The sequence below is a fragment of the Poecilia reticulata genome, linkage group LG5, assembly GCF_000633615.1.
Source record: "Poecilia reticulata strain Guanapo linkage group LG5, Guppy_female_1.0+MT, whole genome shotgun sequence".
NCBI lineage: Eukaryota > Metazoa > Chordata > Actinopteri > Cyprinodontiformes > Poeciliidae > Poecilia > Poecilia reticulata.
The window spans coordinates 3,071,254-3,086,978 of NC_024335.1; the positions used below are offsets into that span (position 1 = coordinate 3,071,254).

The following is a 15,725-nucleotide window of genomic DNA, read 5'->3' on the forward strand; positions in this document are numbered from 1 at the left end:
CCCCGCCCTTGAGGCGTAGCTCCGCCCCTGAGGCGTAGCTCCGCCCCTGCTCCTTCAGACGCTGGTAAAAACATTAAGGGGTTAATAGAGGAGCCATGTTGCGATACTTCCTTAAGGCGGAGCTTCAGAAAAAGCAGGAACTTTTAAAGAGACAGAGGCTCAATTTGAAGACGTTAAATCAGGAAGTAAATTTCTTTTAAGTCATATTTGACATTTAAAGCATTTTTATAACAATTTCAGGTAACAGTTACTTGATTACATTATAAAATGGAACCATGAGCCTGGAAAACGCATAATGCTGCCCCAGTAAAATGTTGGCGTTACGTTTTTAAAAAAAAGAGACTGATTTGATTCATTTTTCTAGATTCCAGTTTATTTTAATTATCAAACTTACAGTACATCAGGTCAGGATTCAGTTTCACATTCCCCAATACAAAATGAGACGTTTCCCCCCCCACCCCGATACAAAAACTCCTTTTCATCTTAAAAGTATCAAAAGTAGCAGTGATAAAGGCGACGGCATTAAGACAGATTCATTGTTCTCCAGCTTCGATCATGATGGCGACGGGGAACGGATCAGAACCGAGCCACTGGCTCAGGTGAGGAAGTAGTCTGGCGGACTGCAGCAAACAGCAGCTTGAAGGCAGCGTAAACAGTCAACTTTTATGGCAACGTCAAGGAAGAGATGAATTCTGGGAGTGACAAATAATCAGTAGTTTCACAAACTAAAAGGAACAAGTCCAGTTTTTCCCCAACAGAGATGGAGAATCACCGTTTGGCACCGATTTGGTTCTGTTGGCCGTTTCTGGTGTGGACCAACCAGCTCAGAAGGCGTTTCCATCCTGAGCGTTTAACAGGAAAGTGCTTTGTTATTCCAGCTCCAAGTCATGCTTGTTTTCCCTACATCCAGTCTAACATTTTGAGATCGTGTTGGGATTTTTTTTTTTAGCGTTTTAACTACATTAAAATGTTCAAGCAGAAAATCCTTGACTTTTACAGAGAGGGAGGATTGCGCTTGTTTTTTTGTTCAGCAGCGTTTTCATTCGACAGTAATCTGTAGTGCAGTCAACGTTTCCTCTCCAGCTCAGCAGGGACGCAAACGCAGCAGACGGATCGACGGCTCGTCCCGTGGTGCATCATGGGACGGTGACGTTGAACGGGGATCCTGGGATGTGGTCGTCGCCCCACTTCACCACCAGGACGTAGCCGCCCCGTTCCTTCAGCACGTAGCTGACGTTGTACTGCAGGTTCCCCAGATGTTTGACCAGAACCTCCTCACAGGGGACCTGAGGGCCGTACACGCCCACCAGCAGCATGTTCTTACCTGGGGGAAGAGAAACATCGTTACAGAACCGGAACCAGAACTCCCACTGGTCTGAATCGAAAGAGATCCGCGCCATCTTGGCAGGCAGCCCAAACGACAGCTGAGCCATGACTTTGAGACCAACGACAGGAAAGTTTACCGGCACTCTTATAATAGTGAAATATAATATAGTCAACAAAATGGCTGCAGTATGAGGCAGATAATGTGGACAAGCCGCCTCCGATGCGACAGGAGGGTCAAACTCACTTTCATCTTGGGCCAAATCAACAAGATGAATATTCTTAAAAGGTCATTTTCCGTATCGCACACCTTCCTGTACAATCTGCACTTCAGGAAGCGATTGTCTGGAACAGACCTCTCACTCGGCTTCATTTTTGTAGTTAGAGTTTTGCTAACTTTGTTGCTGGTTTTGTGAAATTGATCACCTTACGGCTTTGGTTAGAAAGCTGTTCACTGATGCATTCTGGGTACAGAATAAACAATTTGCTGAACTTCATGAAGAACATGAGAGGAAACAAAGCTGTTGTGTAAAAAGTGTTCATCTCCTTCAAAATAAGAGCATGAATATAAATGTTTACCGTATTTTCCGCACTATAAGGCGCACCTTCAATGAACGGCCTATTTTAAAACTTTTTTCATATGTAAGGCGCATAGAATAGACGCTTCAGTTTGGGTTGTCTATTTGTTCAATACTCTATTATTACACATCCACATTGTAAAGAATTGGTCCCCGAGTCCTTTATACAGTAATCTGCCCCAGTCGTTGTTTTACTCACGGTGTTGGTGTTGTGATATTTTGCCCAACTGCTTTCTGGGTAACAGACCAACCGACACGCTGCCGCCTCAGTCTCTGTCTCTCCTCCCCTCCCTCTGGCTTTAAATGTAATATCAAACTTTATTAACAAGCCAGCGTTCTGACAACTATCCCAGCATGCACCGCGCACTTCTTCTATGGGGCGAAAATGAAGTCGGCGGCTGCTTACCATAGTTGCTAGACCTGTTGTGGCTCAATATTGGTCCATATATAAGGCGCACTGTCGGCTTTTGAGGAAAGTGAAGGTTTTTAAGGTGCCTTATAGTGCGGAAAATACGGTAATTGAATTCTTAACAGTTGATAACCAAACCATCAACACAGATGTTGAACTTTATCCAACTGAACGTTTACAGCACAGCCATGTAAGTTAGCGATTTAGAATTTATTTGGAAAAATTACCTTAGAGAAGCTAAAAGCGCTAAAGTTAGCAAAATGCTAAAGTGCTAAACAGAAAGTTGGAGGATTAGTGGAAGTGTTCACAGAAATGACGGTCCGTTTCCGCGACACCCTGGGGACGAAGCGGATGGCGGACTGCCGGATCATCGTTTCGGTAACAAACATTAACCCTCAGCACCAGTTATTGTAATTTTTAGAGTCGACGGCGGCTGCATGGCTCAGCCTCCTACCAGCTTTGCTGCAGTCCACAGAGAAGTTGCTCTTCTGGCCCACGAAGGCCTTGCTCAGTCCGGGTCCTCTGCTCAGCACCTTGCTGGCGTCCGAGTCTCCCGGTCTGGGCATGGCGCTCTGAGCGAAGCCGCTGCCGGCTGTTCGTAGAGTCGGATCCAGCGTCAGGGTCGACGTCTCGTTGGCGTTGGTCACATTCACCAGCCGGTTACCTGAGGAGACGCAGAAGGCCGGCTGTAAGGGCGAGAGGTGAAGCTTGTGACCCGGTGGGGATCGGGTCTCATCCCCATACCTGTGACTCGGGCCTTGAAGGGGCTGCCGGTGATGTGGTTGGGTCCTCCGTATTTGACGCTGATCATGTAGGCTCCCGGTGCCATCGGAGTGTAGTGGACTTTGTAACCTTCGGGGATTTCCTGGCAGTCCATCTTCACTTTGGACGGACCCTCGATGGTCACGGCCAACGCTCCGGGTCCCGCTTTGGTGTTGTTAATGATGAACTCCGACTGGGTTCCTGCAGAAACAAGAAAAAACATTCAGTTTCTAATTTCAAGGCAAGTGCTCAAACTTTTCCAGCAGCACAATTTGGAAATAAAATAAAAATGAACAAAGACGACAGTTTGAGTTCACTGTTATTTAGATATAAACGATATTATTGTTGTTTTGAGACCATTTTCAAGTTTCTCAGATTGATGACCTTTAAATTCTAACGAATATTTAAGATTGAAACTGAAAAACATTTAAAATATCCAAAATAAATAAAACAAAACAAATAAAATGAATCAAAGTTTCTATGAACAAAACCTTCCTTCAGAAAAAAGGTTTAGTTGAAACCAAAGACTGAAAACTTTTATCATTCAGTTTTTGGTCAAAAGAGGAAAACAATCACGCAAATGGAAATTATCGAGTTCGTTTTAATTCATGACGCAGTTAATTGATTAATTGGTTATTGCCACAGGCCTACTATTGTAAATATCTTGTGTAAACCGAAGGAAGGAAGTCGGATTGAACAGGTGACTCACCTGTGGTGCCTCTCTCCAGACCGGATCCGTACGCCGTCACCAGACCGGGCTCTCCGCTCTGTCCGGGTTCTCCAACCCGGACCTGGAAAGGACTTCCTGGGATGTGGGAGCCGTTGAACTTCACGTCGATGGTGTGGACGCCGTTCTCCCTGGGGATGAAGCGGATGGCGTACTTATCTGGAAAGAGGAAAAAGAGAGTCTGAACACGATTTACCTGCTCAGGTTTAGAAAAAGAAATAAATTCTGGAGCCGAATCTCATGACGACAAACTTTCCTGTTCCGACAGATTTAATGACAAACTTTGTCGTTTCAACGACAAATTCTTGTTTTAACAGCAAACCTGTTGAACGTCAAATTTATTGTTTTAATTAGTTTTTTTGAACAAGAAACTAATTTTAAGCACGTTTCTCATTAAACATCAGTTTATCGTTAAAACAAAAATGTTTTGCAATAAAATCCTGTTTTTAAAAATTACTGCAACGATTTTCTGTAGAATAATTCAGCCTAGAAAAAACAACCGTTTTCTGCTTCTTCTGATTTTTAACCTCAGATTGAAGCCATGATCATATCAGGCAGTTCATGAAAGGTCGCCGCTTCGTTTGCCTTGACCCCTGACCTTTCTCCAGCTCCGTGACGACGCACTCCTCCAGCGCTCCAGACGGACTGTGAACCTTGGCCTCCAGCTTTCCCTGCGCTCCGTTCAGACGCACCGCAAAGGATGCTGGGTGATTCGCCTTCAGGCCGGACTCCTGATGAGTGGACAGACGATAAGTAACTTCAGTGCCGTTAGGATCCATTAGGATCCATTAGGATCATTTCTGGCTGCAGACGCTCTGATCTCTTCACCTACCTGAGCTCCTTCCTGCAGCTGCAGCAAACTCAGACAGTCAGAGACTCAAAACTTGTTGCATTTAGGCCTAAAACTTTAGATCTGCATCTTTTTCAACAAATACTTTAAAAACAGGCAGAAAAACGACTAACCTGGAGACGAATTAACCTTTTGCCACCTTGTGGACAAACCCTGAAGTTTGTCCACAAGGTAACTAAAGTTAAACTTGTTTTTTTTCCACTAAATATCTTTATCACTGTTGATCATTTCTGACCTGTTCTGTCAATATAAATTAATCTTATATTTAAAAAATGTTTTCTGGCAAACATAAATAATTGTAATGATTCTAACAGACCCAAAATGAGAGAAGTTTAGTGAAATTTAACATCAGACACAGAAAATAATGTGCATCTGTCATTAAACATTTAGTTTCAACTACAAAAGCTTTTCAAATTGAGGGTTTAAATCAAATGTTAGAAGTATAAAGCAGTTTTAAGGACTTTATGCAGAAATCAGGCACTTTCCAAACCTAGAAAACACCCAATTGAAATCCGTACAAACTAAATATCTTTAAAAATGACTATTTCTAAACTGTGTTCTCCGTCTTTATAGAGTAATATATTTTATAGGTAAAGCTCCACTAAAAATTAATAAAATAATTATTTTTTCTAACATTTCACCAGGAACAACTGACGGGTTCAGATGCTAAATGTCCTCTGGAATTGAAAACGAGATCCAGAAACGTTTTGGACTCGTCTACTTCAGATCAAAATCACCAGAATCGATGTGAATAAACATGCTGGTCTGCTGCAGTGCTGCAGTCAGAGCTGATGGTGGCGCTGTTAAAAGCCTTTAAATGAAACACAAGAGAAACACCGACTGTTCCACACCGAAGCAAAGGAGGGACGAACCAGAACCAAGCAAAGAACCAGACAGAAACGGATCCAGTTTGCATGAAATCGGCTTCTATTCTTCATATTCTGTGTGTTTTTTTGGGCACTTTCAGTTTTATTTAGTTAAAAATGAGTTTTGGTTTTTGGTTAGTTTGCTTGGTTGTGGTCACAATCCATGGGAGCAGCTGCATAAGACAAACTAGTTATTTTTCTCCCCAAAATGAAGGTTTGACAACCTGAGAGGTCGACTGAACAACTGGATTTATTTCAGTTTCAACCTGAAACGTTTCACTGGAGAAAATTCAGAATTGTTGCGGCTCGTTTTTAAAAAGGATGAGCTGCAGCAGTTCAAGTTTACCGAGACAAAAGTTAACATATTCTTAACAGTTCACAGCTGAAACTTAAACTCGGACGTCGAGCTGTTTAACTGAATGTTTACAAAACAGCCAAGTCCTTTAGAAATGATCTGGAAAAATTTGGGAGACGCCGAGTGCACTGAACGTTTTCAACATTAGCATGAAAGCTAAAGGCCCAACGCTGGCAGATGTTCAACACAAATGTTGAAGTTTAATCAGCTGAATGTTTGCAGAACGACCAACTAAATTAGCTCTTCAGAATTTATCTGGAAAATTTCATTTAGGGGAAGCGAAGTGCATTAAACGTTTTCAGTTAGCAAAAATGCTAAACCGCCAACTACTTGAATTCTTAATAGACTAGAACCAAAACTTCCAACAGTTGTTGAATTTTACTTGCGGAAAGTTTTCAAAATGTTTTGAAAACTTTCCGTAAAATACATTATCACTTCCGAATTAGTTGAAAAAAATGTGACGATCGGCACCAGCACTCCTACTGACCCAAATGGGATCAGAGCGCAAGAAAATGGAAGATCAAGAGGAATCTAAGAGCACCAACCAAAAAAAGATTAGCTCCGCTATTAGCAGAAGGGAGCCCACCATAGTTCTCCAATTCTACCAAGAATGATGCCAGTTGTTCTCTCTCCTCCTTTATTCTCCCATCTGTTATTCTCCCATCTTTATTTTGCAGATTTGAGTTTTAACATCTTGTTGCATTGAAGCAGTCGAACCCTCACAGATCAGCAGATCTTCCCTCATCTGGGAGTTTTATGCAGCTGTGCCCCAACGTCCCTTCAGGAAGCAGGAAAAGGCAGGGTGTGGAGGTGTCTCCTCATGCCTCACCTGAAGGCCGGCAACAGTGAGGCGCCGCGCGTCGTTCACCGGCGCCACGACCGGGACCAGGTAGGGGCTGTCGGGAATGTGCTGCTCGTTAAACTTCACCGAGATCTCGTAGTCGCCTGCAGAGGAGGGAGCGGCGGCGTCACTCAGCTGCCTTCAAAAGCAAAGCTGCTGCATGAACCGTCGGAGTGCTAGCTACCGGGCTCCTGAGCCACGTAGGAGATCCCGCAGGATCCGTCTTTACGGTCGTCGAAGGAGATCTCCGCCCTGCTGGGACCCTCCACGGCGACGGACAGACCGCCGGCGCCGGCCTCACGCGTCCAGATGCTGAACTCGGCTGTTAGCAGGTCAGAGAGGAATGAAAATAAGTCCTGATCTTAAAGCTACAGTAGGTCACCAATATTAAAAAAAACTAGCTAGGATCAACCAATCAGAGCCAGGAGAAGCGTCTGAGTGCTGTCAATCATCCTCCACGTGGCGCTGCTCATCCCCACCTTGCTTCTCTGCTTGGCTACAGCGTCATCAATGCTCAGGCTAGTTAGCATAGCCGCCGATGGTGGCAGGTAAAGGTTTTGTTGTAACAGGAAGGAGATCCTCCACCATTAGCAGCACATTTATGAGCTTTATTGACAGTGCCAAGACCCGCCTCCTGACTCTGATTGGTTGTAAATCGCTGTCAATCAAGCTCATGCACGAGCTGCTAAACATGTTTTATAACAACCTTTTTATGCTTTTATAACATCAAACAAAGCATTTTTATGTTTTGTCACATAAAAAGGGCTGTGTTATAGAAAACAACTTTTTAAAAATTAAAATAAACAAATAAGCGCTTCATAATCCAGCTTCAACAAAACCAATCAAACTCGTATGTAAAATAATTAAGCCGTGTGTGGAGCACAGTTGCTCGACACCAAACTTGCTTGATTTTGTAAATGTGGGGAGGCCGGTTGACCTTTGACCTCTGGTTCGTACCTGGCTCCCCGGCCAGCGCTCCCTCCAGGCCTGGGCCCCCGGCCGTCACCTTGCCGGCGCCGCCCTCTCCCAGCGGGCCCACGGTGAACTGGAAGGGGCTGCCCGGCACGTGCACGCTCCTGTACTTCACGCCGACGCTGTGCACGCCCATCTCCGTGGGAACGAACCGCACACAGTAGGTGTCGTTGCCCATGGAAACCAGCTCGGCGGGCCGGCTGGTTCCGGACGGCGACGTGACTTCAGCGGTGATGTCCTGCATGTCCATCGCTGCAAAAAGGCAGAACAACAGACTTTAATGTACAGATTATTTAAGAATCGGCTCAGATTTAAAGTCTTTCTGTAACATATAGATTATGTTTCATTTGACCCAAATCTGGAAAATCTGGGGACGGAAAAACTCAACTGGGGTTTCTAAGGAAAACATTTTGGAATAATCAGTCAGCATGGATGTTGACGGAAACGGCAGAAGCGTCACACTGTCATGCAAACTTCATTCATCAGAACGAAACCTCATTTTTTATTAACATCAGGTTCAAATGGGGAATATTTTGTAGTTTTACTACAAATGATACCAAGTATTATAAATTCAGCCATTTTGGTACTAAATGTCAGCCTCTAATACACTGCAAAAATAAAATAAAAAATCTTCCCAAGTATTTTTGGATTAGTTTATAGTGCAAATATCTTGTATTTTGGATATTTAAAATGTCTTCCAGTGCGAAATGTTCAGAGTTTAACATTTACTGATCTGTCAGAATGTGTTCTTGCATTATTATTATCATCCCATTATCATTATATTACATGAAAATGTTCCCAACAATAATATTGTTTATCGCAATAACTTGCAACAAAATTCGTTTTCGTGGTGAAAAGTTAAAAACCTCCTGATCACCATCAGCTGCGACTCAGAATGAAGCATTTCATGCATCCGTGTTTAACAACGCACCCTCCGTCCCGGCTGGACCGGGCGCATCCACAACCCAAACACCCGGCGCCGCTCCCGCCAGCACCAGACCAGAGAGGCCGGAAATGAGGCGCACTCTGCCCAGGGAGGGGCTCTGACCCCGGGCAGCAGCAGAGGGCCGGGCGGCCCAACCGCCGGGTCTTCCACACCACCAGAGGGAGCAGTGAGAGCGGAAAGAGGGGCGAGAGAGGAGCTGCTGAGATAAAACCAGGAGGAACCAAGTAGCTGGAGAGGAGAGATGGAGGAGACACACAGGTGGAGGGAGAGGAGAGCAGGGAGGAGAGCAGGGAGGAGAGGAAGAGGAAATGAAGAGAAGCTGAGGAAGATGAGAGATGATGAAGACGGGGAAAATTAAGTTAGAAGAAATAAGAAAAGTAGAATCAGAAAAGAGCAAACATAGAAAATGAGACTGATCAAGTTGAGAGAAGAGCAGAAAACCAGGCTGAGCGGCTCTGATGTGAACTCAGTGATCGGCGAAAAGCCATTTCCCTTCTTAAGATTCCCTTTTAATTTAAGCTAACTTAGTCACAGTTGGGTTGTTTTCAAACCTGATGGTCCAGTAGGCTCAATTTGACTGATTCAAACCAAATACTTTAAGAAAACGGTTCCCCTCCTCACCTGTGGGGGCGCTGCACCAAAAACAGAAGGAAATGACACAAAAACACATTTTGTCTCACTCAAGACAACGATGAACACAACTTCCTTCTTCACAAAATGTAAACAAAAACAGTAGAGTGAGATTTAAGCAACTGAAGGATTTCTAGCTTTATTCTAGCGCGTTGGTTTTGGGTGTATTTACCCAGAATGCCCTGCGGTGAAGTCCACTTCCTGATTTTGGAGTGGTCTCCGATCCGCTTGGTGTTTAAGTATGCATTCGAATCGCACCAGAGTTCACTTCAACCGAACCGAGATCGAGGTTTGTAAACGGACCAGAGTTTGATTAGCATTCACACCTCACAGAGCAAACCGGACTTTTCAAGTCCGACTGGATTCGGATTAAAGCGAACTAAACAGGCCTGGTGTGAATGAAGTAAATGCAAAACACAAAAACAGAACCTGCCTGACAACATGAAGTAGACAAGAAGAACAAACTCTCAGAAGCAACTCATCATGCTTCTTATAAAAAGCAAAAAGTCAAAGAGGGCTGAAAGCTCTACAAACTCTTTATGGCAGTCGCCCAGGGCGGCACCAACAGAGGGTGGGTCAAACTGGATGGTCAAAGTGTGTTTTTACCGGGTATCTTCAGGTTGAGGTCACACATGCTGCCGACGCTGGCGACCGACGCCGCCTTCTGTCGGCAGGTGATGCTCTCCCGGATGCGGCCTTCGCCGGTCACCCTCACCGTGAACGGACTTCCTGTGAATGAGAGCAAAGTTTCATCAAGCCTCCAGGCTTCAGCGGGAACTCTGGATCAGAAAACCCCATCTCTAGCTGATCTTGCCTGGAACGTGTTCCTCTGCGAACCGGATGGAGACGATGTAGTTTCCGGGTTCGGTGGGACAGTAGGAGACCTCACAGGTCCCGTCCTCCACGTCCTTCGTCTGGATGTCCACCTTACTGGGACCTTCAATGGCCAGAGCCAGGCCGCCGTAACCTGTCCAAACGCAGAGAACAAAGGTTGAGGTGCAACGCCACGTGGTTTGGGTCGCCAGAGGTCAGGGCGCCGGACTGACCTGCCTCCCGCGTGTCGACCACAAAGCTGGCGTTGGTGAAGGTGGAGGCCTGAACGAGGCCGTCGCCGTGGGCTTTGACCCGTCCGGCGTCTCCGATCTCGGACTGGACCACATTGATGGTGATGGGGCTGTTGGGGACGTGCCGGCCGTTTTTCAGGATGCTGACCTGGTGTTCGCCCACCTCCCTGGGGATGAAGGAGATGCCTGCGAGGGAAACGGAGGGAGTCGGTCAGCTGTACGTTATCAATGCTGGAGGGCAAAACGATTCCTGTACTGACAAAATGAAACCCGGAGATGTAGGCATGACTGACTCAGAGCGCCACAGGAAAGGGGAAAATAATGCAGAAAGCCTGTTAAATAATAACTCAAACATTTGTAGCATTCTTTTCTCGCTCTGTGTCGCCTACGGTACACACACAGCCGTTACCATAGCAACTGAGACGACGAACGTATCAGGATTCAACACCAAAAAACACTCAAGCATTTCCCACACAAAGAGAACATTCAATCCATTACAATATTACGCTATCAGGCTTGAAAGCGTAATATTTATCACTTATTGATGATCACTATTTTGTGATTATCAATAAGTGATTGCTGTGGTAGATTAGCTACCGCTATCGTAGCCAATAGATTGTGGTACAGTGGTAATTAACAGATTAGCTAACAGACCAGCTGCCACTGTGGCACCTAACAGACCAGCTGCCACGGTGGCACCTAACAGACCAGCTGCCACTGGTGGCACCTAACAGACCAGCTGCCACTGGTGGCAACTAACAGACTAGCTGCCACTGGTGGCAACTAACAGACTAGCTGCCACAGTAGCGGCTAACAGACTAGCTGCCACAGTAGCGGCTAACAGACTAGCTGCCACAGTAGCGGCTAACAGACTAGCTAATTTAACCACCCGTTCTACAGCACATCTACATCTTACGGTTGTCAAAGTCAAGCCAGCATAAAAGACATGATTATCAATCTCTCGCTATTTTTTCTTCTCGATTAAAGGGTCTTCCTGACCTTGTTATCTTAGTGTTGACTATTAGTAGCAAAGCACCGTGTCCCTCTTTCTATTATACATCAAGCGTCTATTTAGGATTTAGTGATTTATATCGATAAGCTAACAGCTAAAACCGATGCCAGTCATCGTTGGGAGATGGAGTGGGATGTTTTGCACGTGACGTCACAATGCAACGCGTCAACGGAAAGCAGACTACGAAGCAAATATGTGTGTGTGTGTGTGTGTGTGTGTTACCAATGTGGTTGTTGGTCATCCTCTTCAGCAGGCAGGGCTCGTCCCGTCCTGACGGCGCTCTGATGCTGGCGGTCAACACGCTGAGGTCCGTCTCATTGATGTCCAGGAAGAAATCTGCTGCAGAGCCCAGTTTGACCTGAGAGCGGCGCTGGTTGTCCTCTGGGAAACACGACGACAGGAAGATGAACAAAAGCTTTATCCATTAAACTCCAGCCTGATGGAGCCTCTAACAAAACCCAAACAGAACTAATCTGGTGGGCTGTTTAATATGGACGATGCCTCAGGCTGCACTGTGTGTAACTGAACAAAAGACCGTTCAGTTTTGTTACTGCGTGTCTGATCGTTGCTGTCCTGTTTAAGGCTCTGTGTGTGTCGATGTGGGTTCTGACCCGTGATCCTGGCGGTAAACGGGCTGCCTTCGATGTGATCTTCGTTGTATTTGACCAGGATGTTGTAATCTCCAGGCAGCGTGGGAAGGTAGCTGACGGTGCACGTCCCGTTTTTATTGTCCACGCAGCTGATCTCCGCTTTGGACGGACCCTCGATAGCCAGGTCCAGACCGCCTGGAGAGAGAGACGTTTAGATACAGCTAACAGCTAAACACCTGAAATGTAAGAAATTAAGTGAGTAATGAGACATTTTGAAACATTTCTATGCTGGACCTGCTCCTCTCCTGCAGCGTACCTTCAGAGGCGTCGTCTGTGCAGACGGTGAAGGTTGCCACCTTGTTGGCGACGCCGTAGCTCAGTCCAGGGCCGAAGGCCGTAACGTTGGGGCTGCTGCTGTGGTTCACGTAGAACTGGAGCGGAGACTCTGCAACCAACACAACGTGGTTCAACCGATTTATAACATATTTATAACAGAAGGAGAGCCAAGTCACAGTTTATGTTTTAAATGACGTTAGCCACTTCAATCGGTTCTGAATCATTTTATCCTGGAACCAGCTGCAGTTCCTTCTCTGGACAGCAGGTGTCTCCAAACTCAACACATCTCACCAATTAAACATGAAAGGTTATACGCTGGGCCGATATTTTAAAATCTGGTAATTTTACTAAATAAAACTGTTTTTGGTTCATTTTAAATGTAATGTAAAATACATTATCAGAGCACAAAGCATAGAATTAGACTGAATAGATCCGCCCTTATGGATCAGGCACGTCATCACAGATACCCGACCTATACGGGTTTTCAATATTGGTACCGATACAGGTATTAATATTGGATCGTTGCATCTCTACCTGATGTGATGCCACCAGATTAAAGTGAAAGCTTCTTACTTTAAACAGTAATATTAATCTAACAGTATTTCTAATTGATTAAATCGCTCCCTGTACCGGACAGATTTCTAAAAGCAGCTCTACGTCGGTACCAACCTGGGATGTGTGTGCCGTTGTACTTGATGTGCATCTCATGCAGGCCGGTCTCAGTCGGGGCGTACTGGACTATCACCGTCCCGTTTCCATTGTCTGCGATCAGCGGCTGCGCAGACTTACCTGAAGGCATCAGCACCTCACCTGCAGAGGGAAACGACAGTGAAGGCATCATTTCCGCTCTCTGTTCCCTCTGCTCCTCTCATCAGTGACGGAGTTTACCGGTGATTTCTTCCGGCCTGAAGGCGAACGGGATGATCATGTCAAACGGCCTGAAGCCGCTGCCGTTCACGCTGCTGCTGATTGGCTGATAGTTCTGTGACGTCACCTGGACGACACACAGGTGGAGAGGGATTAAAGCTGGAAACAGACTCACTGGACTGCACTGCAAACATGCTGCTGCTGCTGCATCCAAGCCCCGCCCACACAGGGGCATCATGGGAAGTGTAGAGCAGTGAAGCGGTTAGGAGGAAGACGAGTGGTGACCGTTATGACGCAGCCAGCGATGAAGAATGGAAACTTTAACCCCCTAAATGAGAGAAAGCACCGTCCGCAGAGCCGCCCAGAAACCTGCATGATGTTAGCAGTGTGCCGCAATCCGATTGGCTGAGAGGAGAAAGGGAAGCGATGATGTCATAGAGGAGAAGCAGCCGAGTGAGAGAAGTTTAAAACGAAGAGAGAGAGAGAGGCTGGTGTTGAACCTGCAGCTGCTCACCTGCAACAGAAAGGAGTGTGTGTGTGTGTGTGTGTGTGTGTGTTTACATCCCTGCTCATATCTGTACAGATCTACAGTTTTTTTAATGCTAATTTAAACATCAACATTTTGTACATTTTTATTTAACCAACTCAGTTTATGGAGTATTTATGTTGAAAATATTCAAAAACATAATTTTTAAGTAAACTGAGTCAAAGATGATGTTTTACTTTATTATTTTATATATACACATCGTCTGTTTTGGTTTAAAAATTTATCTTTATGGATAAATAAGATTTCTGTTCTTCAAACTGCTCCTTTTCATCAAGAACTTTTGTGTTGACATGTGACATGTTCATTTTTAACTAAATTAAAAAAAGATTTGCCCTTACACCATTTATGTTGTTGTATTCCATCTTTGAATCAAATTTAGCTTCTACCCAGAGTTATATCCATAATTTATCCAGAAAAAAAAACCTGAACAAATGACCAGATTATTAAAATCAGGTCAATTTTTATGAAATTTAAATTTAATTAGCATGAACTGTGCATATTTTATTGGCTCTGGACAGATAATCTGCAGAAAAAAGAAAAAGATGGTAATCCATTACAAAAACCTGGAAAATCGCTGTGTGTGTGTGTGTGTGTGTGTGTGTGTGTGTGCGTGTGTGTGTGTGTGTGCGTGTACTGGTGAGTATTGTGGTACCCATGGCTGGAAGCCAGCGCTAGGGGGACCGGCCTGTCTCTGTTGCGCCATCTGCTGTTGGCTGATGGGAACTTCATCAGTAGCCTGAGGGACACGATAAAACGGATTATTTCTAATTCAAGAAAAAAAAAAGCTGAATAGTCCGTAAAAAATAAAAAATAAAATAATGAGTAAAGTTACCAAGAATTACAGAGTTCCTCATTAAGTATTAATTTCCTCCAAAAAGTTATTTAAACCACAAACTTCAGTGGATTTTATTGTGATTTTAGGTGGGAGGCCCAGCCACTGTGGAGGCGGGGCTACGCCCACCCAGACGTTTTGCACAGCTGAATGGTTGCCACTGAGATTAAATAATTTCTTAAACATGAATGAAAGAATCAAAGCAATGATGGCTTTACATGGTACTGCCCCTTTAACTGGTTTCTATACGTTTCCTGTGGAAATCGGAAGATAAAAACCAAAATAAAACAAAACTAAAACTCGGCATCTTCAGCCTCATGCTGCCATTTTTATGAAAGCAAATACTCTTTGCGTTGACGTAAGTTGGCGACGGCCCCTCACCATGACTCTGAACGGGCTGCGCGGGATGTTTTCCCCTCCGAAGCGGACGTAGATGGCGTAGTTCCCCGGGGCCGGCGTGGTGTAGTAGATGTCAAAGGTGCCGTCTTCGTTCTCCATAACCTCGGCCTCCACCTCGCTGCCGTCGGGTTGGACCACCACGCAGCTCACCTTGCCCTTCCCGGCCGCCTTGGCGTTCACCACCAGGCCCAGCTCCTCGCCGATGGCCACGGTCGGGCCCACGCCCGGTCCTGGGGAGACGGAACCGTTGGTTGAACGAAGCCGGACCCCCCACCCCTCCCTTATTCTGACATTTTTCATTTTAAAGACATGAATAAACATTTCCAGAAGTTTGTCACAATCACTCCCTGATTGCTAAGAAAAAAACTATTTGCTGCACAAATGTAGCAGAGTTGATCGTCAACAAATGTGTTCAATTTTGTAAATGTGAAGGGGGGGGGAAGTTGACCTCTGACCTCCGGAAACTTCCCACATTTACAAAACTTAAGCAAATTTGGTGTCCAGCAACTGCTACAAATATTTCAGCTGCACAGTTAACTTACATCAATTTGATTTGGTTAAGGCTGCAGAATGTAACGTTTACGTTTGTTAAAACTGTCATGACAGTTTATTATGAGACGGATGATCTGTGAAAACATTTCCTCCATCTCCTCCCTGAGCTGCATTTGGCGTCTTAAGACATGCAACAAAGTCAGCCAATCAGAGGCAGGAGGCGGGTCTTAGCGCAGTCGATCAGTCTGATGTACTCGCTGCTGAAGTTTTTCCGCCGTCATTGATGGCTATGCTAACTAGCTTAGCATACACAGCAGAATCTGCTGA

General features: G+C 45.2%; 1 protein-coding gene across 1 annotated transcript in view; it reads right to left on the reverse strand.

Moving 5' to 3' along the window:
• Positions 1-351: 351 nt before the first annotated feature.
• Positions 352-15,725, reverse strand: part of flnba (filamin B a) — a gene marked incomplete at its 5' end in the record, with an annotated part of 40,181 nt that continues 24,807 nt past the window's right edge. The window contains 18 exons of the mRNA XM_008408373.2: positions 352-1,324; positions 2,765-2,974; positions 3,055-3,273; positions 3,782-3,958; positions 4,398-4,530; positions 6,700-6,815; positions 6,896-7,033; positions 7,669-7,935; positions 9,866-9,988; positions 10,074-10,226; positions 10,306-10,509; positions 11,558-11,716; positions 11,947-12,120; positions 12,242-12,370; positions 12,931-13,071; positions 13,150-13,255; positions 14,328-14,411; positions 14,889-15,136. Of these exons, the coding sequence (XP_008406595.2) occupies positions 1,137-1,324; positions 2,765-2,974; positions 3,055-3,273; positions 3,782-3,958; positions 4,398-4,530; positions 6,700-6,815; positions 6,896-7,033; positions 7,669-7,935; positions 9,866-9,988; positions 10,074-10,226; positions 10,306-10,509; positions 11,558-11,716; positions 11,947-12,120; positions 12,242-12,370; positions 12,931-13,071; positions 13,150-13,255; positions 14,328-14,411; positions 14,889-15,136 (2,969 nt within the window). The remainder of the gene's footprint in view (positions 1,325-2,764; positions 2,975-3,054; positions 3,274-3,781; positions 3,959-4,397; positions 4,531-6,699; positions 6,816-6,895; positions 7,034-7,668; positions 7,936-9,865; positions 9,989-10,073; positions 10,227-10,305; positions 10,510-11,557; positions 11,717-11,946; positions 12,121-12,241; positions 12,371-12,930; positions 13,072-13,149; positions 13,256-14,327; positions 14,412-14,888; positions 15,137-15,725) is intronic.